The sequence below is a fragment of the Microtus pennsylvanicus genome, chromosome 1, assembly GCF_037038515.1.
Source record: "Microtus pennsylvanicus isolate mMicPen1 chromosome 1, mMicPen1.hap1, whole genome shotgun sequence".
Lineage (NCBI taxonomy): Eukaryota > Metazoa > Chordata > Mammalia > Rodentia > Cricetidae > Microtus > Microtus pennsylvanicus.
The window spans coordinates 189,334,636-189,360,625 of record NC_134579.1 but is presented as its reverse complement, the minus strand read 5'-3'; the positions used below and the strand labels follow the sequence as shown (position 1 = coordinate 189,360,625).

Here is a 25,990-nt window from a genome sequence, read left to right as displayed (position 1 = left end):
AAAGAACTCTAGAACTGTGGCTGGTTAGAAACCTTTCTAAGCAGTTGCAGTCCAACTTTGAGGACACTATCTAGAATATACCAGGGATGTAAACTACCATTTTGTAGTTTCTGCCCCAGGGGACCTAAGTCCCAAATCTTCTAAGCTCAAGTATTTTTAACTCAAATATCCCTTCATTCCTTTTTCTAATCTGTTTTCCCATGCCATCACAATTTGACCCTTTCAAGCCATTCAGAACTAGATGAACCAGCTTCATCCTTAGAAACCAGTAAATTCCACCCATGTCTGCTCTCACCAAAATTTAACTTAAAGTAAGTCAGGACCTTTATGAAGCCAGGTCCCTACTGTAGTAGCCCTGGCTTCTCAGGGTGTGCTAAGCCTGTGTGCTCCCCCACTGATAAACTCCAATGCCCTGAACACTTTGTCTGTAAGAAATATCATGGCAAACCCAATTTTAGGTTTCTCTTTTGTTGCCCTACATCTCAATCCTAGTTAGTCATTTAATCAAACTAAGATCAAATAGTTTACTTTTTAAAGAATGCTTCTAATTTGCTAACAACCATTTGCAGAGACCCCGTTTTATAGCAGTAAAAAAACAAGGAGAAAAAAATGAGCCAAAATTTTTATTTATTCATTTCTTGCACTTGAAGTACTCTTCGATGACATCCTTGGCCTGAGATTCTTTGCCATAGTCCTTAAAAAAATTAGATGAAAATTATTTATGGGATATTAAGTTCTTTTGACTACAACTATTTCAGTCTGCAAGTGCTTCCCAGCACTATAATACTGTAGCCATTTTCAGGGACCTTAAGGACTTCAGCTGTCCTTAAGGCTCGTAACATGGCATCACTATTGCCCGCCTTTTCTAAATATCTGCAGAAGCACATTGAGATAAGCAGATTAATTGGCTGGCTCAAATTATGGCTTATCTTCAAGTACAGAATTTGTAATTCTGCTGAGTTTTTCTCCCAATAATGGGCTGGTAACATTTCAAAGAAAGATAAAATCCAGACTTACCTTAACCACTACACAACTGCAACCAACTACTTTCCGTGGCTTTCCCTCTCGATCAATCTTACAGAGGCCTACCCATTCCCCGAGTTTCTTGTTGTCATCAACCTACACAAAAACAAAACCTATTAGCAGGGGTTAGGGCTACTGAAAATTAAAATTAAACCCCAAAGGTGGCTGTGTCAGAAGTGACATGGTAATTTCCTCATAGCTGTTCGGTAGAGGGAGCCAGTTGTCATCATGTACAGCTCACCAAATATCAATAACAACCTTTTGTTCCACAGTGAATTGAAAGCTATACAGCTCTAGGTGCACAAGTTACCACTTCAATCAACCCGTGCTCTCACCACGGCACCTCTCTGAAAAGGACTCACCTTAATCAGGTTGATTTGATGCTCAGCACAAAGGGCCTCCACCAACTTGACATACATAGGCTCATCACAGTTGGATGCAAGCACACAGAGATGGGCTTGGCGCCTAAAACGCAAAATTCAAAGGTGAAATCACACTTAAGGCCCAAGTTCAAGGCATCTTCACCGACTCCACTAAGACTTAAAAAGCAGCAGGCGCTAACGCATACCTAACTACTTACAGCAACTACTGAATTTCACCTGCGGCCTAGTTACCTGTACAGTCACTGGCCCGTTTCCCTCAGACACCAATCTCTCTCAGGGGAAGTATTTAAGGCATAAGGAAACCATGACCACTTTCATGCTTTGCTAAATAAAAAGTTGATGCAAGACAGTACCATACAGCAGCGGCTGTACAAGATTCGCAAGCAGTTATCTGAGATGTCCACCTGAATTTACGCTCCAGTTAACACCAACGAATAAACAGCTAAAATTTCCCCGGCTTTTCCTCAGGCCGAGATAAACACGCATGCTTAAGATTAATAACCACTACGGAAGTAGCCCCGCATGTTCAAGCATCCTTGATGATTAACTTCTCAAATGCTGCTGCAGCACTAGTCTATTTAACGTTAATTTGAAAAGCAGCTAATGAAGCTCTTTCTGTCCTTCAGCAAAACCGACCAACCCCACAAACTACAGGTTTGTCAGGCTGTTTTGTCTCACCCATGAATGGGGTGAAGGGGTATCCGACAATCCAAGTCATCATTCAAACACTGTAGTTGTTTCGCCAACTCCTGCTCACCCCCAGTCCACACAGCAACCCACGCATCTTAAGTGGGCTAGAAAAGATCTGAGCTGGTACCTTTTCCTAGGTTTCCTGTCGAACGGATGCCAGTCAGAACTTTTGTGCTAACAGCATGAACTTCACAAGCTTTCTTCCCTTGGCTGCAGTCTTTTTTCCGGCTGCAACAACCCACAGTATTGAGACTGAGACACGTACTTGTCTAAGGCTTTGGCAGCTTCGCGGATGCCACGTGCGAGGCCATCGTGGATGAGGGCGGTCTTCAGCACCTCTTGAAGAGCAGTGTTGACGTCCATTACACCTCCAGCAGCAATGCTGAAAAGCAAAAGACGATGTTAGAATCCTCACGGCAGGGTGCACGGAGATTAGCCAGAGACTTGGGAAAAAACTCCCAACCCGCGCAGCCCGCAGGAGGCCCACGCCCAGCTCACCCTTCCTCGGCCATGGCGGTGGATTACGGGTGAGACCGAATCTTGAACGCACTGAAAGACAAAACCAGCAGTAAAGCGCTTTCGTTAGACCCCGGGCACCTTCTCACGCATTCGAAACTAAAACGCACAGACACTCTTCACCCTCCACGTTTAACTTGGACTCACCCCGTTGCTCCGCCTCCGCGCAACTCGGCGGCGGCAGGGGAAAAGGCTGTTGGTGGCCGCATGACCGTATTTAAGCGCGGCTCGATGCCTTTGCGCATGTGCATCTCCTCCCACTCGCGAGGTGGCTCCCGCGGTGCCGGGCCTTAGGAGTTTCGACTTCCGGCTTTAGAAGCGTCCGCGGTAAGGACCCGGCGGCGCCCGCGCAACAGGCACCACAGCAGACAGCCTTCGCTCAGGGGGCGTGGCCGGCGAAGGCCCTGCGAGCTCCTTCTACGGAATGCCAGACGGGCCAGAAGATACTGCCGGTTCCTTCTCTGTGTTGCGAAATTAGTTTTCCTGTTTATCTTGTTTCCTGCTGGCAGCACCCGAGGATCCCTTTCTGTCCCTTTGTTTCTAAGCCGCTCCGAGTGGCTGTGAACGTGACATTCTGTGGGCTGCTTCACAAATCCCACTTCTCTTGCAACGTGTTTGATGAAGGATCCCTTCCAGCCGGGTCGCCGGTTCTGAGTGCAGCAGGTTCGAATCGATCATTTAGGTGTTGACCCTAGATTGTTCCGGGTCGCAGTTTCACGGAAACTAGGATCCCTAAGGTACAAGTTAGACTCTGTGTGTCTGTCACGTCAGAAGCCCGTATTGTAGAAGGGAAAATCCCGGCATTTGAAAACTCCCACCTTCCACCCAGGACTTGGCCATCAGGAATGGAATTCCGGAACCGTAAAGCCGGTTCTCGCCCTCGTCTACATGTAACACTTTATTTTTGAAGGAATCGCCAATTTTACTACTTTTCAAAGTAAATAGAGCAGACAGCTTCTGTCCCTGACGATATCCCCAAGCCAGTCAGAGCTTCCAGTGGCCAACCACGTGGATACAGTGATCACTGTCAGCCTTCGTAGCCTTTCTAATAAACGTTTGAGTTTCACCTTTAAAGCCTTACGCTTGCTTCCTTACCTCTGTAATTAAAAAAAAAATATTTCAAAGCAGGTGATTAGTTTCTTGGTGCATATTTTCTGTCAGTATTTATTGTGCTTTTTCTTTAAAATGATAGTCCGCCCGCCGATACTTAAAAATGACTGCATTTTTTAAAGATAAAGTAAGTATTTTAGCCAAAGCTTAAAATACCAAAACGCCGTGGTGTCTGGGGTGGAGATGGTGTGGAAACGTGGAGGACTTTCGGTTTATGGCTGCGTTTATTTGAAAGAGGCTTGAACTGAAGCGTTGCGGGCAGGTAAGTGCAGGGAGAGAGGGCCAAGAGGAAAAAGGCTCGCGCGTGCCCTTTGAGTCTTTGGGAAGTGATTTTGAAACATTACAAAGTCGGGAAAGAACGTGGAAAGGAATCTTTAAGTGGTTTCCTTAATGATAAGGTTATTAAAAGTTAATGTGTCAAACCAGGCGTACGGTGCAAGCCTTTAATCTCAGCCCTTGAGGGCAGAGGCAGGTGAGTACCTGTGAGTTCCAGGCCAGCCAGGACTAAATAATGAGAAAAAGTGAATGTGTTCAGCATATTAGATGTCTTTTCCCAGACAAAGTTTCACAGAAGAGACTGAATTGGTAAAGATGGAGAATGAGAATGGAGAAAATAGGACATGGGGAGTGTGTTTATACTAAGAAAAAAAGAGTGGAGAGCTTTTAGCCCAGTGCCTAAATTTTAGTGCTGTACCCAGCACAGTGCAAACAGGTCAGACTTGATTTCCCCCCAAACCTTTGATGTCCACCCCAATAAATGCCTTTCACTCAGCAGTAACCCTTTAACAATGGGAACTCCCCTTTAAATCCTAGTTATATGGTCTTTCTAACACCCCAAAGGAAGTAATTAATGGGCACCCTTGTGATGAATTTTTTTTTGTTTTAAATATAGATTAAATATAGAATATCCTGCTTCACACGCTTTAAAGTTAGAGTCTCCATTTTGGATCTCGGCAGGAACTTTATGCAGAGGCTCTTGCCCAGCACACTGTAGCTTGTACATGAATACATACATAGACTAGAGAGAACGCACAAAAGAACAGAGGGCTGTAGCCCTGTATGTGCAGAGAGCTGCACATGAACTTCCAGCAATGACCTGATATCCCCAAATCCCCAAGATGGTGACCAGGAACAAATTATGCGGGCCTAAGATCAGGAATATATATGTTCACATAGTCAGCCAAATCAACTTCAAAGCATAAAACAAAACCAGTTACCACTAATATTGAGAGGACCGACATGTAAATGAAGAGGAGGCTGCGTAAATAGAGCTTTTTTCTTTTCCTTTTTTTTTTTTTTTTTTTTTTTTTTTTTTTTTTTTTTTTGCTTTTGCTTGTTTTGTTTTTCTGAGACAGGGTTTCTCTGTGTAACAGGCCTGCTTGTCCTGAACTTGCTTTGTAGACCAGGCTGGGTTTAAACTCAGAGATGCACCTCTGTTTCTCCTCCTTCTTGAATGCAGCTTTTCTAAGCATATTAAAGGAGCCTGCATATCAACAGTGCCATGAGAATAGACTCATTACTACTGATGAAGGAAGGTGATTGCAAAACAGTGACAATACACCAACTTCTGCCAAAGTATCAATAAACTTTTTTTTTTTTTTTTGGCTTTTCCAGACTTGGTTTTTCTGTGTAGCTTTGGAGCCTGTCCTGGAACTCACAGAGATGCTCCAGCCTCTTCCTCTCGAGCACTGGAATTAAAGGCATAGGTGGTGGTGCATGCCTTTAATCCTAGCACTTGGGAGGCAGAGGCAGGCGAATATCTTTGAGTTCGAGGCCAGCCTGGTCTACAAAAGCTAGTTTCAGGACAGGAACCAAAAGCTACGGAGAAACCCTGTTTCAAAAATCCTAAAATAAAATAAACGTTTTATTTAAAAAACAAAAACAAAAACAAAAAACAAACAGCATTTGGGGAAGCAGCAGAGGCAGGTGGATCTCTGTGAGTTCCAGGCCAGGCTGGTCTACAAATCGAGTTTCAGGACATCCAGGACTGTTACACAGAGAAACCCTGTATCAAAAAATAATCCTTAAAAGTAAGTGAGGCTGGAGCTGTAATGTAACAGTAGCAGAGTGTGTGCCTCGCCTGGTTCCGGCCCTAGCGCCAGACTCACACAGATTCATGCTGTAATAGGAACAAGAATGAATAACGAGACGAAATTCTGTCTCGCATTTCATGAATACCACCTTTATCCCTTGTCAGAGAGACCTGAGCTGTTTAGTTTTGAATGTCGCGGTACCACAACTTGCAATCACATGAGAAGAAAGCCTCAGTGGAGAAATCGCCGCTGTTTGGTTGACATCTGGGAGACTGTCTTGATGGTTAAATGTGGGCTGCCCCAGCCCACGGTGCAGTAGCACAGTTCTCTGGGCAGGGTTCCTGAACTGCACAGGATGGGAGAAAGTTAGGCGAAGCGAGTACCTTGCATGGCGCAGTTCATTTCTTCCTGCTCGCTCCTGTGAGCTATACTATTTTGCTGACTTTCTGCCTCAGCCCCCTTCAGCGATGCTCCGAACCCTGGAACTGTAAGCCAGATAAGACCCTCTCTCCCCTGAGTCGCTTTTGGTCAAGGCCCATATCACAGCAATAGAAATGAAACTCGAGTGAGGCTCTACGTCATGGCGTCAGTATTAGTTCGCTTACTTTAGTAAGTGAGGTGAGAGCAGCGGGGCACAAACAGCAAAGATTGCTACAGGAGAGTCGTGTTAGCCACAAAAATCTGAGTCCCGTCTGTGCTACCTAATGAGACCCTGTCTCAAAAACGAAAAATAATGAGATGATGATTTTTTGTTTGTTTTGTTTTTTTGATGAAACCAAGGCAGAGAAAGTTTCTCTGTTGTCCAGGTCAGGGGCAGACAGACGGGAAGCGGGCCTTTCACGACAGAGGACTTCATCAGGGCGATTGCTCTGAAGGCCTTAGCCTTTTGAATGTGAGAGGGATTCAAGGAGAGCTCTCCCAATCACAGTTTGACAGCAATACAACTGTTCCCGCTCACTGCGCTAAAGATTTACATAGATGGAAAAATACTGCAATTAGACAGGAAAAGAGCACCAGAAATCTTGATTTCAGAATCATCTAAATATAGATGTGGTTTGCTAGAACAGGCTTAACAGGAAAAAGAAAAGCAAACCCATATAATTAATGTTTGAAACACACAAATGCATAACCTCATACCCTAGCTCGCTGCTAAAGCTGTAGAGTCAGCTGTATGTCCCCTTCCTAACTCCTGGACATGGTTCTTCTGCTTCCTTAGCCATCTTAGCATAGACCCAATCCTCCTCGCGTGACATTCATCCTGTGTGGGTATGTCTATCTTTGTGTCCAAAAGTTTTCTCTTTGCAAGAACACCAGTCAGAGTAGGGGGTCCACCTTGCTCCGGGTGAGCTCATCGTAACTAATTATAAAAACCCTATTCCAAATAAAAGTTTAGCTGAAATGTAGAGGGTTGGGACTTCCCATGTGAATTTGAGGGAACACAGTTCAGTGTTTACCCATTCAAAGAAGGAAGGGTTATAAAACAGATTAAGCAGAAGGAAGGATCTTTGATTTGGACTGATGAAAACAAACATTAGATAACAAACAGGACTTGGAAGATTGGACCTATGAGTAAAAGTGTTTGTTGTGCAAGTATGAGGAACTGAGTTCGAATCCTCGGGACTCTTGTAAAGGCCAGACACATAGCACAGATGTATGTAATCCCAATCTCTTATGGGGAGGTAGGGAATGAGTGATAGAACTGGAAAACCCCCAAAAGCTCAAGGACCACCTAGCCTGGCATATGCAGTGGAAGAACAGGAAAATGACCCTATCTCAAGAAAGATAGAAGACGAGGACCAACAACTGAGGTTGTCCCGTGACTTGCACATCCACACCATAGAGCATGCATGGATGAATGTGCACACACATAGATAACTTAATAACTTTTGAAGTAAAATACAAGTTAAAGAAATAGAAGCGAGGCAAAGTGGTGTGCACCTTTAATCCCAATACTTGAGAAGCAGCAAGAAGTAGATCTCTGAGTTTCAGAACAGCCAGTGCCACATAGAGAGATTCTCTCTAAAAAACAAACAAAAAAACACTCTGTAAAGATTATAAAAAAACTTTAGCCAGGTAGCGATGGTGGACTCCTTTAATCCCAGCACTCGGGTGGCAGAGGCGGGCAGATCTCCGTGAGTTTGAAGCCAACTTGGTCTACAAGGCAACAAAGCTACAGAGAAACCTTGACTCAAAAAATAAAAGGAAGGAAGGAAGGAAGGGAAAGAAAGAAAGAAAGAAAGAAAGAAAGAAAGAAAGAAAGAAAGAAAGAAAGAAAGAAAAAGAAAAAAGGAAAAAAAAACAGAGCTAAGGTACCCAAGCTGTGTTTTATCTTGGGGCTGACTCAGATGAGTTAGAATTCTAGTTCACTTTGTAGCTAGCCTCTGGCAGGTTATTCATATTCCAGCAAAAATGCCGCTAATGCTATAACATTATAAGAGTTAGTTAAATGTGATGGTGGCTTCGTGCGCTTAATTGCCTTGTACAGAACTTTCTATGAAAATGCACGGACAGGAAGTAGTGCGGGTGATAGAATGCCTGCATTGATAGCGTGCATGGGGTCCTTTCTGCTTTCTATTGCGTGGCACCAGATAAAACTGGGAGTCGTGGCCCACTCTAACAACCTCAGTGTTCAGAACGGAGAGGCAGGGACTTCAGAAGTTCAAGGTCATCCTCAGCTGCAGAGCAGTTTGAGGCCAGCTTGAACTACGTGAGACCCTATGTCGAAAACAACAAAAGGATATTAGTGGTCTAAACTGTCTGACAATTTTACTTCTTACTGAAGCAATGGAAAGTAGGCAGTGCCACCGCCAGCGTTAGTCTGGGACTGGCGTGTTGATAGACACCTGCACCTCGGGACCTGGGAAGTAGAGGCAAGACTGCCAGTGATGCAAGGCCAACTCTTGGCTACGTAGCAAGTTTGAAACCAACCCAGGCTACATAAGACCCTGCCTCGAAATCCTGGTCCTTAGTTATCTCAACAGAGTGAAGTAAGGCATTGAATGACACGGCCATAGGGACGCTTTTGGTTTGCTTTTGGTTTGGTCAGTTTTAACTTAGTAAGTGCTGCACACCTATGCTCTTTGCTGTCAGGGTTCTGATTTCTCTTAGCTGTTGCTGGTGCTAGCCTTGGTCTTGTGTGCCCAGATTGCAGATCTCTGTGTTTGTAAATGTCAGGCTTCATCTTTTCAATGCTAGGCAAAGAAGTCCTGGTCACTGTAGTAAATGTGAAACATGCTGGGTGTGGTGGCATTTGTAGTTAATTCCACTACTGAAGAGGAAGAGGCAGGAAGATCTCTATGAATTCTGGGACAGCCTGGTCTGCATAGTGAGTTCTGGGACAGCCAAAACTATAGAGAGAGACCCTGTCTCAAAAAGAAGAAAAAAGAAAGAAGGAAGGAACTGTGAAAATACTATATTGATTATAACTCTTTTCACATATGAGGTTATTCTATGTCTAACAGGAGAAGAAATAAGTAAAAAATAGTTAAGTAGACATATAGATAAATAACATATTAGAAAGCTACTGGGTGGCCCAGAAAAGGTTTGCTGACCAGTCAGGTCTGAGGGACGGTAGCATTGGATCATCTTGGGAATCTTGGGAAGTCTTCAAAAGTTTCAAAAGAATTATCTAGATGGGAACTTATCACCCTATCCCTCATTGATGTTTAGATTATTAAGACACAGTAAATTGTTCTTAATAGAATGTTCTGTGGACCTCCCTGCCCTGAAGATGACAAATACAACCCTGAGCATTGTTCAAACGAAACAAGACAATTGCCTGATTATACTGAGGAGCACGACCAGAAGCTGATAGAATTTGGGGAAAGAATGAGGATGCAAGCAAAATAAATACATAAATGGAAATGATAAATAAATAAATAAATAAATAAATAAAGCAAAGTTAGGAGGCGGTGGTGCATACCTTTAGTCCCAGCCCTTGGGAGGCAAAGGCAGGTGGATCTCTGTGAGTTCAAGGCCAGTCTGGCTTTCAGAGTGAGTTCCAGGACAGGCTCCACAGCTACTGAGAAACCCTGTCTAAATAACTAACTAACTAAATAAATAACTAAATAAATAAATAAATAAATGATAAATAAATGAAAAAATGAATGAGAATGCAAACTGGGAGGGAGGATTGGTTCTTGCTACTTTAATCTTTATGCATAAAGGTGTAAATTTATTGTACATATAGTCTAGGGTCCAGGATCCAAAAGAATGAGGTAACAGTATTTAGCAAATATTGTATAAAAGCATACCAACTTTGATGAGAACCTAAGTTTACAGATTAAAGAAGTATAAATTCCTTCAGAATGATAAATGCGCACACCCATTTCTTATGGCACATAAAAACACACACCTTGTACTTATGCCCCCTAGGCACATAAGTAAGCTATTACAACCCCAAAATAAAGAGAACATGTTAAGAGCAGCTAAACCACGGTGGGAGGGGTGCATTGCATACAAGAGATCAACAATACAAATACAAAATTCCATTAATTTCTTTAAAGAAATGAAAGGGGCCAAATGACAATAGATCCACATTTTGCAAGGACCAAGAGACAGTTTTCTATGTAAATTTCTGTATTCAATAAAGTCCATACAAAAATAAAGTCACATAGAGAGAAACAAAACAAATAAGAATTCACCGCCAGATGACTCACACTTGAAATGCTACAGGGAAAATTGATATTGAAGAGAATTGACATGGGATGGAAAATTCAGATGTTCCAGAGCAACCAGCACCAGAAATGGTAAATACGAGAGTACATGTAAAAACTTCTTTTGGGGGGGGGCGGGGCTTGAGAACTGGCTGACTAATTAAAAGCACTGGCTGCTCTTCCGGAGGACCTGGGTTCAATTCCCAGCATCCACATGGCAGCTCACCACGGTTTGTAACTCCAGTTGCAGGGGATTCAACACCCTCACACAGATAGATGTTCAGGCAAAACACCAACGTACATAGAAAAATTAATAATTTTATTTGAAAAAGAAAATGTGGTCTTTTGAGACAGATAATTTAATACGGCATAATTAACTCTCTGTCTAGGTAGGTATAATACATAGGCCAACTGGAGCCTGAAGGTTAGAGGAAGAGGAGGTGTGTCGTGGGTAAATGACTCATAATGTTGAAAGGTTCATAATGAAGGCAATGTGTAAATCACAGGGTTGTTCAGGAAGTGATGCAATGTTACCACTAAGTAGACCACAAAAATTAAAACTGGGCATTGTGATGCCCAGGCAATCCCTGTCTCTACCAAAAAAAAGCTAATGGGCTAGGGAGATCTCTTAGTAAAATGCCCGTCACACAAGAACTAGGACCTGAGTTCAGTCGCACATAGAAGAAAGCCACCTGTGAGGGAGCAGACTCGAGATCCCAGCGCTGGGAGGCAGAGACAACACACAAGAAAGATTAGAACCGTGTATTTCATTCTGTCATGTCAGTACTAGCTTTAAATATCGCATTAAAAGTCAAGAAAATCAGGATGATTTTTTCTTTTCTTTTTTTTTTAAAGATTTATTTATTTATTATGTATACAGTATTCTCAGTATTCTGTCCGCATGTGTGCCTGCAGGCCAGAAGAGGGCACCAGATCTTACTACAGATGGCTGTGAACCACCATGTGGTTACTGGGAATTGAACTTAGGATCTTTAGGAAGAACAAGTAGTGCTCTTAATCACTGAGCCATCTCTCCAGCCCAGGATGATTTTTTCTAAGTCAATACTATTCTGTCTTTAAGATGATTCATTTTCTTTAAGATGTTTCATTGCATTTATTTATTGTGTGTTTATATATGTGGGCACGGGCTTTTTGGTTTTTGACTAGAGGTCAGAGGATAGCGTGAGGGAGTCAGTTTTCTCCTCCTACTGTGTGGTTCCTGGGGACAGGGCTCCCGTGTATCAGGAGTTCCTTTGTCCATGGTGCCATCTCTCCAGCCCTGGTACACATTAAAGGCGACAGGCTATAGAAGGCCTGCCATATAATCAACAATTTCACGAAAATGCCATGACAGTTATTATTAGATAAATGTAACTCAGGAATATTACTGATGATATGGTGCACAGGCAAAAGTAACTGTGTGGAAAAGTCGGAAGAGTCACGTGTGTTTGTGTGTGTGTGTGTGTAATCCAGAGCTTGAAAATTTGATAGAATTAAATAGTATAATAAACAAATATACAGAGGAGAATGCATCCTGACCAAACGGGATTTATCCCAAACATGCAGCATCATATTAACATTAGAAAATTGACCACTGTCATTTACCATAAAAAATGCAGAAATGCTGTCTAATAAAATTCAATACCAATTCTCCTTAAGGTTTTCAACACACTGAGAATAGAAGGGAGCGTGTTGGCACACAGATTCTGGCTCAGTGAGGCCGAGGGTAGACCTCTGCTCTAGAGGGAATGAGGCTGGTTTGTTTTGTTTTCTGTTTTGTTTTTATTAAAATGTTTGCAGCAGTCGGTTATAGCCACCTTGGAAAACTAACACAATAAGATGGAGATGGACCGCGACTCACCAAGACTCAGCTTATAATTATTTTAGCTTTAAGATGGTATGAAGGGCAGACAAGATGGTTTCAGAGGTAAAGGCACTTGCAAGCCAAGGCTGATGACATACATCATAGAGAGAGGGACCCGCATAGTGGAAGGAAAGTTCCTGAAAGTCCCCCTCTGACCCCCCCACACACACCCGTGCACACCCCGGTATATGCATGCGTGGCCTCGCAATAAATGTTTTCTCTCTCAAAGATGTCATGAGAGCAGTATTCACTCACTAGAAATTGAACTTAGAGTTTGGATCTTTTCTGGGCTAGCAATGTGCTCTCTCGGGGTTCTAGGCAACAGCACAGAGCTGCAGTTCCGGGTAACAGCCACAGGGGAAACAGTGGCCACTACAGTGTGCAGTGTTGGTGAGCTGTGCTGTTCAGCACCCTTCTCCTTGGTGTTCCGGGCCTAGGCTGGATTGTTCCAGATTCTGGATTTCTTATTCAAGAAAGGATCAAAAGCCCACACAGACTGCAAAGCAGTGAGGACATTTAATTTAATCAAAGTGATAGGAGAAGAGAAGCAGGCAGAGGAGTGGAGACACCCAAGGGCCGCGATCATCAACTGGGGCTTCTTCTTATGGAATTAAAGATGAAGATTTTGGCTAGTACATATCCCAGTGAAGGTGGAGTCTCTATCTTGGCTGATAGATTTAGCCATTAAATAAATTTTATGTTTCATATATCCCTCCCCATAATGCATCTAATTTTATTAATTTATTTTTCTTTTGTATGTATAAGTGTTTGCCAGGAGATATGTCTGTATACCACATGCTTGCAGTGCCTGCAGAGACTCGAAGAGGGGGTCAGAGCCCCTGGGACTGGACTTACAGCTGACTGTGAGACACTGGGTAGGTGCTGGGAGTGGAGCCCTGGTCCTCTAGAACAGCCAGAGCTCTTAACTGCCATCTCTCCAGCCCAGTGCGTGTATTTTAGTCAGGTACACCCAACCGTGCAAAGTGGTATGTAGGCAATTTCCCCCTAAAGGTTCTCTGGAGAACATGTTTGCCTTATGCATGTATGCCCAACTAGTTCATCTGTGATCAGCCTTCTGTATAAGTTGAATACAGTAGAATAAACACTGTCTAAATATGATGGATGGGAAGACAGAAGAGACCTATCCCACTGCTGAGAGAGGAGTATGTGTGCAGCTTAATGCACGGGGAGGTCCCAGGTTCCCAAATTAATGCCAGGTACATTATCCAAAGAGAGGTGTCTGCAAAACCCAAGCCAACTCAGATCGCTAAGCTATGTATGCTTTTATTTAATTCTTAAATCAAACAGCAAGAACTTAAAATCATCTGGTCCAGATCCCAAGAAACAGTAATAGGTAGATACAGAACAAAAATCCAACTTTGACAATTTTTATTACATGTATTTTTTCACTTGAGGGGGCTACAAGTGCCATGGGACTCATGTGAGGTCAGAGGACAGTGTGGGGCATTTGGTCCTCTCCTGCCATGTGGTTCCCAGGGATGGAACTTGGTACATAGTGCTAGACAGCAAGTACCCTTACTGTCTCAGCCATCTTGCAGGCCCAAGGATATAATTTTTAAACACACACACACACACACACACACACACTCATACACACACACACACACACACACACACACACACACACACACACCACAGTATATAAGAATGGCTGCTGATGTAAGAGAGAAATAGAAATGAAGAGAGAGAGAAACAAAATGAGTGTCAACAGAAATGAGACAATTGGTTAAAAGGTTGCCAAGTTAAGAACAGTTCTAAGACAAAGTCCAAAAGAGTGTGCAGAGAGAGAGAGAGAGAGAGAGAGAGAGAGAGAGAGAGAGAGAGAGAGAGAGAAGCCTTGTGGTGGTGGCTCACACCTTTAATCCCAGCACTTGGGCCCAAGAGTGGGGTGGATCTCTGTGAGTTCAAGGTCAGCCTGGTCTAAGATTTAGTTCCAGAACAGTTGACGCTGTCTCAAAAAAAAACAAAACAAAACAAAACAAACAAAAAAAACACCAACAACAGGGGGAAAGGGAGAGAGAAAAGAAAAGTAAAGACAGGACCTGTTTGGGTGACCCATCATCTGCAATCTTCTGTGGGCAGAGGTTAGGTCGGAATGAGAGCTCAGTTAAATGGCATTGGTGGGACTGGAGAGATGGCTCAGCAGTTAAGAGCATTTATTGTCCTTCCCAAGGACCCAAGTTCAATTCCTAGCACCCATGTGAGGACCATCTTTAACTCCATTGCCAGCGGGAGGCAATAGCCTCCTTTGGAATATACACACAGACCCACACAATAACCCTCCCTCCAGGAACCATGCAAGGCTCGCGTTGCCTAAGTACAGTTCTGTCCCAACGACTCTATTGTTAGAACTCGTAGAGCTGTAGTAAAATATGAATCATGCCTATCATATCTGCTAGTAGGTCGGCATGCTGTACAAGAGGTACATTCATATTAACATCACATCGCCTGCAGGAGTGTGATTCTTCCCCTTGGCCGAATTCCAAACTTAAGCCCTTCCCCAAAAATAAAAAAGGAAAAGACGAAGTGAAAGCTCGATTTGTGCTGGGACACTTTGAGTGGAGAAGGGGTACACATCCGTGCATCTCTTATCACTAAGGCGCACAACCAGGCTGCTAGCTCATACACAAGCCTTATGATCCCAGTTGTGGAGAGAAAACTAAACAAAAAATAAAATAAATAAATAAATACAAACCAGACCTAGTCATTGAAAGACACAGAAAGTGAGCAAACATTTTCTAAGGCCGAAGCCTGCATCCACAGAACGTCCCCACAGCCAGGCTTCCCGGTGCTCCTTATCTTTCTTGCAAGCGTTTTTTCTGCAGGTGTCACACAACGTTTCCTTCACTTCCGTTTCTGTGGTCTGTCCTTCAGCGATCACACACACGGTCACTCCCACCCTTTAGGTAGGAGCCTAGTTTTCTTTAAAGAACCCAAGATCTGTCTTTCTCCACTTTATTCGGAACCCAGAGGTTGGGCCTGCGACCCGCATGGGCGGGGACCCCAGCTCCGCCCCCACCCGCCCTCTCGCTCCTTAGTGCCCTGCTCCAGGGATTTGGAAGGGTTCCTGCAGCCGGCGCGGATCTCCGCCACTGGACCGGGAATGCGGAGTCCAGGCCCGGTAGAGCGACCGCTGCCTGAGCATCCAGTCCGCGGCGGTTGAAGCCGGTGTCGCCGGCGAACCGAAGCAGCCGCTCATGGCCACAGCGGGGTCCCCTGCTCCCGCGGGGACTGGAGGTGACCGTGATCCGCGCAGTCGCGCGCTGCCACTGGCTTCGGGCCTTTCTCTTTAACTAGGCTCCAGTATGCTTAGCTTTGCTTTTATTTCCCCCTATTCGGAGACCTTCAACCACGGTGGTGCCTGACCTGTCTACGGAGTCCAGGCCAGCATTTCTTTTCTCCGATTTGGGAACTGCATATGCATATATGCCATGCTTTTTAAGTAGGGTGTTTCAGAATGCCTTGAAATCAACACCATATCATCTGGCCTAAACTGTTTTCTTTGGTCTCGGGCTGTTCCCTTGCCTTCTCCTTACGTTTAACGTTCTCTCGTTTCCCTTCTTCAACTCGGGCATTTATAAAGAATTCTAGAGACTTTCTCATCTTGCACGGGAGTTTTCCTCCAGGCCTACAGTGGCTACTTCTGGAAAAACAGCAGATCAAACGCATTTTCTTTTTTTTGGTTACCCCTCAGAATCATTCAATTTAAAAACGGCTAAGGAATCTGCTTGCACATTTGAAACTGAGTGATTGATTGGTTCTTTGTCAGTTTAAATATGGGAGCAAATGCTTAATGAATTGATTAAAAAAAAACCTAGTAATTAGTGTTGGAAATGACTTGATTATGACCTTCTTCACATACTCGTGAATCTTGCCTTTATAGAATGTTAAAGTTCACCAATGATAATGACTGCCGTTTAAACATTTAAATCCTGACTGAGTCTATGTAGCCCGCGAAACCAATACCTTGAGAAAATGAGGCGTCTTTCTTTAGAGCCCTATGCCTCTATTGACAAAGCACCCTGGTGATTATCACTGTAGGGAATTTCTGGAGTAGACTTACAGTCTGTCTCACTGGAAGTCAAGGTAGATCAGGTGGCTTATTTTCTGCACTTGAAATTCTAACAGAAGAGTCTATGCATGAAAACGGTGTTCCAAATTTGTAGTGATGTTCCGGAATTGTTTTGTTGGGTTATAGCGGCTATATTTAGAATAGCCTTTTAGCTCAGCAAGTGTGTTCAGAGTCTATTAACGCCACAGTAAAATGTCACTTGTGTGTTTTACCCAGAATCCCAACTACACCCCTATAATAGCAGTCTGCTTGCCTTCAAGGGGACGGCTTTGGAGGAAGCACACGAGAGATATCCAGGAGACTTTCAAGAGAACAGATTTACGTATTGGTGTCAGCAGCTTCCATGAACTTGGGTTGCATGATGGCCTATTCCATCCTTGGACCGTTTTTCCCCAAGGAGGTAAGACAGTTTTGTATCTGTATAAACTAAATGTTAGAAAGCTCTTTAGTTATCTCATTTTAAAGATATGCATGTAAGATTATGGGGATGGGGTGTGGCTCAGTAGTCAAGAGTGTCCTGCTCTTCTAGATGACCTGAGCTCACCCAGCAGCCGCATCAAGAAGCTCATAACCATCCTTAACTCTAGGTCCAGAGGAATCTGGTGCTCACATGTAAATATCTCCATCTAGACACTTATGCACACACATAATTAAAATTCTTCAAAATAAAATAAAAAAATGTGCCTACAGTATAGGTACTATGTGTGTGTGTTATATGATGATGTGGATGCTGTATGTATGTGTGTGTTGGGGATGGATATTAGCCCATTTATGCACAGAGGTTAGAGGTCAATGTCAGGCATTTTCATTAAGACGGGGTCTCTTACTGAACTTGGAGCTCACCAGTTCACAGCTTGACCGGCCAGCAAGCAAACCTCTGCCTCCATCCCACAGGGCTCCTTTTAGAGATGTGTGCCGCCATTTCCCCGACCCCTTCCAGGCTCCTATTACAGATGTGTGCCAACAAGCTCAGCGTTTTATGTGGGTCTTCCGAGTTACACAATAAGCACATTACCTAGCGTCATCTCCCTTGCTCTCTTCCCCTGCCAAAAAATATTTCTTAATGTTTAATATCAGAAAAAAAGAACATCCTCTTGCTGGGTAATTCCCAAAGTCGACTTGACTTTCTAAAGATTATTTATTTTACCACGAAGTTTGATTAATCTTTTCTTGGCTCCTATCGCTGAAAAATAGATTCACCAGATGCCAATGTTGCCAAAAGACTATACCTCTGTAGGCTGGTTTGGGGAATATATATAGTCCCAAATATAATTAGAATTAGATTGTTTGTATCCAAGTGTGGTGGCTTACACCTTTAATTTGAAAATTCAGAAGGCACAGGCAAGTGGCAGATTCTAGGAATTTTGAGGACAGTCTGGTCTATAAGTGAGTTCCAAGCAGTCATGCTGTTAGAATTTGTCTCTGTGGGTGGGTTAGGCCAGAAGATTCATTCTGAATTTATTATGCACTGCAGAAGTAATATTTACACAAAGGGAGGAATCTGATTTGCCTTGTCAGGCTTCCTCTGATCTTTGCCCTTTACGTGGTATTAGGAACCGTAGCTGATGGTACAGAGGTCCATCAGGAGTATGGCGTCCATGCATGTAAGACGGATTGAAGGGAACTAGTTTGGACAAGTTCAGACAATATGTCCACATGTTTATTTTGTGCATCTTGCCAGCGTTTTGGCCCACAGCACACTGATAACTTCTCAGTTCTCAAACTGCCTTAACAGCACTCCATCTTTCACTCGGTGAGCTACCAGAGAGGCTTTTCTGCTAAAGGAACAACGTGGCTCCATACCCATACAACACTCACGGTTTCTAACACAGGTTGCCACCCATTTGGTGCCCACAGCCATCCCATAAGGAGAGAGAATAGCGCCGATCTCACTGTGTTATGCTAAAATAGCAGTCTCAGAAATGAAGGGTTTTCCCAGTTAGTCCAGTTTCCCTGGAGGGTTAAGTTCCTACTCTGGGTTCATTGAGTTGTAGATATGCCCAGGCAAAGAAAAGCCAGCAAGTGCCCCTGTCTTCTTTGTTCATTAGGAACCAAAAATATGAGAAAAGGATGGGAGGAAAGAAGGACGAGATTCGAGTCAGACATGGGGTATCCTTTAAGATGGCCAGGAGTGATGATGCTGAGGAGGGAGGGATGCTTGCTTCACTATCCTTGGGCAGAATCAAGCCAAGGAGAAAGGCGTGGTACTGACACTTTTTCAGGTGAAATGAGGTGTGGCGTGAGAAAGAGAAGCTTCTGTGGTAAATAGCAGAGAGGAGGGCGTCATTGCAGACGTGCTCAGGGGAAGAGCAGAGCGATTGGCATTTTATTTATTTATTTATTTATTTTTCTTTTTTGTCTTTTAGAGACAGGGTTTTTCTGTGTAACAGCCCTAGCTGTCCTGGAACTTACTTTGTGACCAGGCTGGCCTTGAACTCACAAAGATCCACCTTCTTCTGCCTCCCTGGAAGGTATGCTCAGGACTTGCTCAATGGGAGAGCATCAGAGATTTGGGTTCTGTGAAAAAATAAATGATGGGAGTCACTAAGGCAGGAGTTCTCAACCTCCCTAAGGCTACAACCCCAAAGGCAGCATTCTCAACCCCCCTAAGGCTACGACCCCTAAGGCAGCATTCTCAACCTCCCTAAGGCTACGACCCCAAAGGCAGCATTCTCAACCCCCCTAAGGCTATCACCCTTCAATACAGTTCCTCATGTTGTGGGGAATTCCCCAACCATAAAATTATTTTCGCTGCTGCTTCATAACTGTAGTCATGAATTGTAATGTGAACATCTGATGTGTCAGATATCTGATATGCCTCCCCTGTTAAAGGGGTCGTGACCCACAGGTTGAGAACTACTGCTCTAAGGTTCTAGAGTGTGTCTTAGTTAGGGTTTCTGTTGCTAAGATGAAAGACCATGACCAGGAAGCAAGTTGGGAAGGAAAGGGTTGATTTGGTTTACACTTCCACATCTGTTCATCATTGAAGGAAGTCATGTCAGGAACTCAAATAGTGCAGAAACCGAGAGGCAGGAGCTGATGTAAAGGCCATGGAGTGGTGCTGCTTACTGCCTTGCTTCTAATGGCTTCCTTGGCCTGCTTTCTGATAGAGCCTGCTCAAGGGTGGCTCCATCAACCATGCCCCATCAATCACTAATTAAGAAAATGCCCTACAGGCCTGCCTATAGCCTGATTTTTTTTTAAATTTAATTTATTTATTTTTATTTTGAAACAGGGTTTCAGTCCTGGCTGTCCTGGCACTAGCTCTTGTAGATCAGGCTGGCCTCAAACTCACAGAAATCTGCCTGGCTCTGCCTCCCGAGTGCTGGGATTAAAGGTGTGTGCCACCACCACCAGGTTTATATCCTGATTTTTATTGAGGCATTTTTTTGAGTGCTCTGTCATCATATACACCCACAGGCCAGCAGAGGGCACCAGATCCTATTACAATCTAATAGCTGTGAGCTACTATGTGGTTGCTGTGAATTGAACTCAGGGCTTCTGGAAGAGCAGCCAAGGGCTCTTAACTGCTGAGTCATCTCCCTAGTCCCTGAGGCTTTTGGTTTTTCAAGACAGGGTTTCTCTAGCTTTGGAGCCTGTCCTGGAACTAGCTCTTGTAGACCAGGCTCGTCTCAAACTCAGAGATCCGCTTGCTGAGGCATTTTTTCAATTGTGGCTCCTTCCTTTCCAGTGTCTCTGGCTTGTGTCAATTTGACATAAAACTAGCCAGCACAGAAGGGGAAAACCAACAGAAATTCAGTTTCTCCTGTGGCCTCAAAAAGCATAGTGACGTCTCCCTTTTCTCCAGCAAGCAGTTCTTCCGTGGTAGCCACAGCAGTCACGACTGTCACCTGGAGATATTGCAGTCCCAAGACTGCCCCATGCCTTCAAATGCCAGCGGCAGGGGCCGTGTTGTCTAACCAGGATCTTGTGACTGACTATAAGTTAGGGTGCATGCATACCCTCCTTGGATTCAATTGATTTGCTTAATTGGACACAGAACTCAGGGAAACACTTAAGGGTACGGATTTATTATACATGAGGTAATGCATTGGGTGATGTGTTCTACACTTTCAGCGGTGTAGAAACTCTGAGCCCTGTGTTTTCAGGGCTTTGTGCACACGATAGTTTACGGACTGGGTGTAGACCGTCAGTCACGCATGACAGTCAGGTTCTTTTTGTTCCCTTTATAATATTCCTCCCCTCAGGGTATGAGACAGAACCCAGCAGGCAGAGACAAACAAGGAGATCTTTTTTTTAAAAAAAAGATTTATTTATTATGCATCCTGTGTTCAGTCTACATTTTGCCTGCACACCAGAAGAGGGCTTTGGATGTCATCACAGATGGCTGTGAGCCACCATGTGGGTGCTGGGAATTGAACTCAGCACCTCTGGAATTGCTCTTAACCTCTGAGCCATCTCTTTAGCCCAAGGCAGGGAGATCTTAATGGCTCACTAGCCAGCCTCGTTTAGCCGAATGCCAAGCTAGAGACCCTGTCTGAAGGCCATGAGGAGAGCAGTAGCAGAAGACACCAATGTCCGGCTCTGGCCTCTTAGGTAGGCTCCTATCTGAATGCACCTGTGTAGTCACATGCGTGTGTACTCACACACACACATACACACACACACACAGACTGTGGTTAGAGGAAAAAAGGAAAAGAAACGCAACCATGGCTACTGTAGAGAACACAGTTTTAAAATATGAATATATGCTGGGCGGTGGCGGCGCACGCCTTTAATCCCAGCACTCTGTGATTAACCAGAACCAGGTGGATCTCTGTGATTTCAAGGCCAACCTGGTCTACAGAGTGAGTTCTAGGACAGGCTCCAAAGCTACAGAGAAACCCTGTCTCAATATATACACACACACATTAATTTTTAAAGATTTATTTAGTTTTTGCGTGTATGTATGTGTACCTCATACATGCAGTCCCTCAGAGGTCAGAAGAGGGTAGATTCTGCAGCACAAATTCTAATTGGTCTTGATAAACAAAACTCGGAGTCAGATATTAGGGCGTGAAAGCCGAAGGATCAGAGAAACAGTGCAGCCAGCCACTAGAGATACTTTTACTTCTCCTAAATCCTCATCTGAAAATGCGATCCTGTCGTCAGACTGCACCTCCGGACTGCATCTGTCTCCACCAAACCTCAGACTGCACTGAGCTCCTGTTTCTTCCCGCCATATTCCTATCTCTGCCCAGCCATATCACTCCTGTCTGCACCTCCCTAGTGATGGGTTTGAACGCGATCCCAAGTGCTGGGATCATCTTTGTGTGAGCTCCGTTTCTTTTAGACAGATTCAATCTAGTGTTGCCCAGGGTGGCCGTGGGTGTGTGCCACCACTCCCTGCCTTCTAGTGGCTTAGCTCTGCACTCTAATCATCAGGCAAGCTTTATTGCCTAAGACACAAGCAAAATATCTACAAGGTTCCCTGGAACTGAAGTTATGGATGGTGTGACCCATGCAAGAGCAACAGCTACTCTGAACTGCCCATCCGTCTGCCCATGCCCAAGGATGCATTCTGGAGGGTTTTCAGATACGTGCTCCTGTGGAGAGTTGTTTGACGCTGTGGCAAAAGGATGAATTAAAACCACCCGCCTGCCATAACTCATAGCTAACACAGCCTGACACAGAAAAGTTGTGTAGAAGTGACTGCTGACTCGGAGGAGAGCCACGTGAGGGTCAGGCTTCATCTCTCAGACCAAGTTGCATAGTTCATCCTTAAAAATTGTTCCTTTTTTTTTGATACAGGGTTTCTCTATGTGGCTCTAGATATCCTAGTATTTGCTATGAGAACTGGCTGGCCTCAAACTCACAGAGATTCCCCCTGCCTCACCCTCCTGAGTGTTGGAATTAAAGGTGTGTATCACATGCTCAGCTAAAAGCATATTTTAACCCTTAAATGGATATAGCAATAGCCCAATGTGATGATCTGAGGCTAGACAGGGAAAATTAAGGGAACATTTGCATGGCTATTGTAAAGACAGGTAGAGTGCTCCTCTCCTGAGAAGCACACACCCACATCTGGGTGTGTACAAACCCTTCCTAAGGGCCTCTCTCCATCCCTAAGCTCCACCTCCTCTTTCTCTCGCCACTGTCTATTCTTAAATCTATTAAAATATAATAAACTCCACCTGTACCTCATACTAAGCCCCCACTTTGCTTCATATTGACTTGCCTTTTTTTTAAAAAAAATATTTATTTATTATTTATACAGCATTCAGTCTGCATGCCAAAAAAGGGAACCAGATCAAATTACAGATGGTTGTGAGCCACCATATGGTTCCTGGGAATTGAACTCAGAACCTCTGTAAGAGCAGCCAGCGCTCTGAACCTCTGAGCCATCTCTCCAGCCCTTTGACTTGTCTTGAAATTCTTTCTCTACAGTGAAGTAAAGAATATAGGCTTCAGTCTAGGGACACAGCTCAGTTGGTAGCATGTTTGTCTAGCACACATAAAGCCCTGTCTTTGGACCCACGCATCATATGAACATCACATACAGGCCTATAATCTCAGCACTCAGGAGACAGAGTTCTGCAGGAGAATCAGGAGGAATTCAAAGTCAGCCTCAGCTATGTAGCAAGTCTTAGGCCAACCTGGACTACATTGAACCCTATCTCAAAAAGCCATAAAAAGATAACAAAATAAAAAGAAGCTTGGCTTCAGCTGAGTAGAGGTCTCTGAAAAGAACTGCCGAGGCTCCTAGAGGGGACAGCAGAGAGCTCTGTCTATGGCCACCTCCACACTAGAGCTCACAGGGCAGCCACCTCACTGGGGCTCACAGGGCAGCCATACTTGCACAGTTAGGAGCGGAAGAGATGGCTCAGTGGTTAAGGACAACTTGCTGCTCTTGCAAGGGACATGAGATCAGATCCTGGCACCAACACAGTGGTTCACAACTGCTTGTAACTCCCAGGGACCCCGTGCCTCCATAGCCTCCTGCACACATGCGGCGCACATACCTACACTCAGGCACACACACAGAAATAGATTCAGAATAAGGGCTACGCCATCTGTTGCAAAGTTCAGGGGTCCCTGGTGGAACAGTCTATAACGTTAATAATTCCAGCACATGGAGAGTGAAATACCCTGGGGTGTCAGGAGAGTGTGGACGGTGGGGAGCATCCTCTGTCTGCATTGCTCACAGGAAGGCAAACTCTTCCCAGGTTAAGCACGGCAGAAGTCATGGAGCAGACTGGTTGGGCCCTCACATGATGCGCGTGACTCCATTTGCCATTCATGGGATTTCCTCTTCCTGAGGATTTTTGGTTTTGTTTATTTTCTTCGAGAACTGACAACCGGCATGTGATTATTTTCGCTTCTGTTTTTGGTGGAGATGCAATTCTATAACTAAAAATGACATTAAAAAGGAAGTCGGTCACATCAAGTGTTTCCTGAGTCCCGTGGCTGAAAGAAGAGTCCAGGTTTCCTCATCTGAAGTATTGCGTGTGTGTGTTTAACAATCTTTAATACCGACTTTTATCCAGATAAAGGGAATTCTTTATAGGCATCCTAAGTGAATTATTTCATATCAGTGTCTAGATTTTACTATCTACTTTCCTGTTTTTCCTTACCCTACTTATTTTAAAATAAACCTTTTAAATAACAGAAATTGGAAGGGTTGAGCCGAGAGATAGAGTAGGGGCAGGAGCCACCAAAATTAAGTATGTATGAAAATGTTATAAGGAACCTGCTACTTGGTAAGTTAATATCTACAAAAGGAATGTCCATTCTATGGACATTGTAGTGCCTCCCCAAATCTTGGAAATTACTATACATACACGAAAGTCACAGGGTGCTGTTCTGACCCAATTCTATTGTCTTCCCACCAATGCTGTTTCGCTTTTCCAATTTTATTCCCATTTCTGCTTCTTCTAAGGCAGAAAAGAAGGGGGCCAGCAACACCATGATTGGAGCGATCTTCGGATGCTATGCTTTATTTGAGTTGCTGGCATCTTTAGTGTTCGGAAAATACGTAAGTATTGGTGTTCACATACATATTTTAGCTTTCAAAAATCATGTGGTGTGTTACTGTAATTTGCCAATCTAGAATGCCTATGTATATAGAAATGATAGTATTACATTTTTATGAATTATGCCACAGTTCTATCATGGTGGTTGATTAGTTAGTCCCTTCCATGTTTATATACAGTTTGTATTACAGTTCTTTTAAATAATTAATTTAAAACATTAACTATGCATGCTTTCCTGCAATTTTCTATGTTCTGATCTAGTGGATTTGTTTATGTAAATGTAGACTTGTTGAAGCAATCCATTTATTGCTCTTCTTTGACTTTTATTGTAGCTTGTACAGATTGGAGCCAAATTTATGTTTATAGCAGGGATGTTTATCTCAGGAGGAGTTACAATTCTCTTTGGGTGAGTATCTTTCTAATCCGTTATGAAACATTGGCGGATTTCAAAGTCTATTGGCAAAAATGTTAACGGATTTGAAGTTTTTCTTAAACTTTTATTGTTCCGTGTGTCTGATGGGGGTGCTGACACGTGGGGGACAGAGGACAGCTCTGTGGCGTCGTTCCTTCTGCTCCACCTTTACGTGGATTCCATGTATTGTACTCAGGTTGCCAAGTGTGTGGTGTGAGCACCTTACCCACTGAACCAGTCACTCACCCACTAATGGCTCTCTTTTGTATGTTTTGTTTTTAGAGACAGGGTTTCTCTGTGTAGCCTTTGCTGTCTGTAGACCAGGCTGGACTAGAACTCACAGAGATCCACCTGTCTCTGCCTCCTGAGCACAGGGATTAATGGCGTGTACCACCACCACCCAGCAATCAATGGCTCTTTAGACCCATCAGTACCAAGCACTCTGTTCTCAGATGACTGACCCGTGAGTGGTGCAGGTGGGTGGGCAGCAAACAGAAATGTCATTGACCTTAAGAGAGCTCTCCAATGTGACCTGCTAAGCTGCCTGTTGAACCAGACAAGGTGCAGACAAGGTGCTGCACACCTGGAATCCTAGCACTTGGGAGGCAATGGAGGAGAACTTGAGTTCAAGGCCAGCCTAGACTATGCAGGAATACCCTGTCTTAAAACAACAAGAGAGAGAACAGAACGGTGGCTCCCGAACTCTTCCACCAGGACTCCTGTGAGTGCTCATGATGGGAACTCAATAGTCTTCTGAGTCATGGAGACTCTGTTTCTTACAGGATCAGCTCAGAGACACCTGGCTACAGATGCTGAAACAGCATCTTCAGAAATCTTTCTTAGCTTCCTGCTTTTCTCCTCTTCTGGTGCAATGTTCCTAGACAAGAGCCCTAGATCCCTCCTTTTTTCTTGTTGTTTTTGAGATGTTGTATCACTGTGTAGCCTTGAGTGGCCTGGAACTTGCTCTGTAGACCCGGATGGCATTGAACTCGCAGAAATCTACCTGCCTAGGCCTGTGAATGCTGAGATTAAAGGTGTGGCCTTGCTCTTTCATATTCTCCGATAAGAAGTATACTAACTGTTTGCATAACATTTACATTGTACCAGGTTTCAAAAGTATCCAGGAAGTAACTTAAGGGCTATAAATATTGTCTCTGAACAGAGCACTTGCCTACTACTGTGGGTGATGCCGTGGGTTTAACACAGCACCATAATACACCAGCAAATTTTTAAAAATA

General features: G+C 44.0%; 2 protein-coding genes and 3 non-coding genes across 7 annotated transcripts in view; 1 reads left to right on the top strand and 4 right to left on the bottom strand.

Moving 5' to 3' along the window:
• Positions 1-605: 605 nt before the first annotated feature.
• On the bottom strand, positions 606-2,869 carry Rps12 (ribosomal protein S12). Its single transcript, XM_075947618.1, has 6 exons — positions 2,760-2,869; positions 2,595-2,645; positions 2,362-2,478; positions 1,386-1,488; positions 1,018-1,119; positions 606-694 (listed from the first exon to the last, which is right to left on the bottom strand). Exons 2-6 carry the CDS (start codon positions 2,606-2,608, stop codon positions 632-634), a joined length of 399 nt encoding a protein of 132 aa, XP_075803733.1. The 5' UTR covers positions 2,609-2,645; positions 2,760-2,869; the 3' UTR covers positions 606-631.
• LOC142842836 (small nucleolar RNA SNORA33) lies at positions 785-915 on the bottom strand. Its single transcript, XR_012909497.1, has one exon. It is a non-coding gene; the product is annotated as a small nucleolar RNA SNORA33 (small nucleolar RNA).
• LOC142842851 (small nucleolar RNA SNORD100) lies at positions 1,188-1,260 on the bottom strand. Its single transcript, XR_012909508.1, has one exon. It is a non-coding gene; the product is annotated as a small nucleolar RNA SNORD100 (small nucleolar RNA).
• LOC142842819 (small nucleolar RNA SNORD101) lies at positions 2,061-2,133 on the bottom strand. Its single transcript, XR_012909480.1, has one exon. It is a non-coding gene; the product is annotated as a small nucleolar RNA SNORD101 (small nucleolar RNA).
• A 12,264-nt stretch (positions 2,870-15,133) lies between the features above and the next one.
• The window catches only part of Slc18b1 (solute carrier family 18 member B1), a 30,730-nt gene continuing 19,873 nt past the window's right edge, over positions 15,134-25,990 (top strand). Inside the window, exons 1-4 of one of the 3 annotated variants that reach the window (XM_075947595.1) lie at positions 15,134-15,201; positions 16,628-16,767; positions 24,247-24,342; positions 24,673-24,746. In XM_075947595.1, coding sequence (XP_075803710.1) covers positions 16,711-16,767; positions 24,247-24,342; positions 24,673-24,746 — 227 coding nt within the window. In that variant the 5' untranslated portion in view covers positions 15,134-15,201; positions 16,628-16,710. Of the gene's footprint in view, positions 15,533-16,627; positions 16,768-24,246; positions 24,343-24,672; positions 24,747-25,990 lie in introns of all 3 variants that reach the window. The other 2 variants (XM_075947605.1, XM_075947589.1) reach the window with 2 other exon arrangements.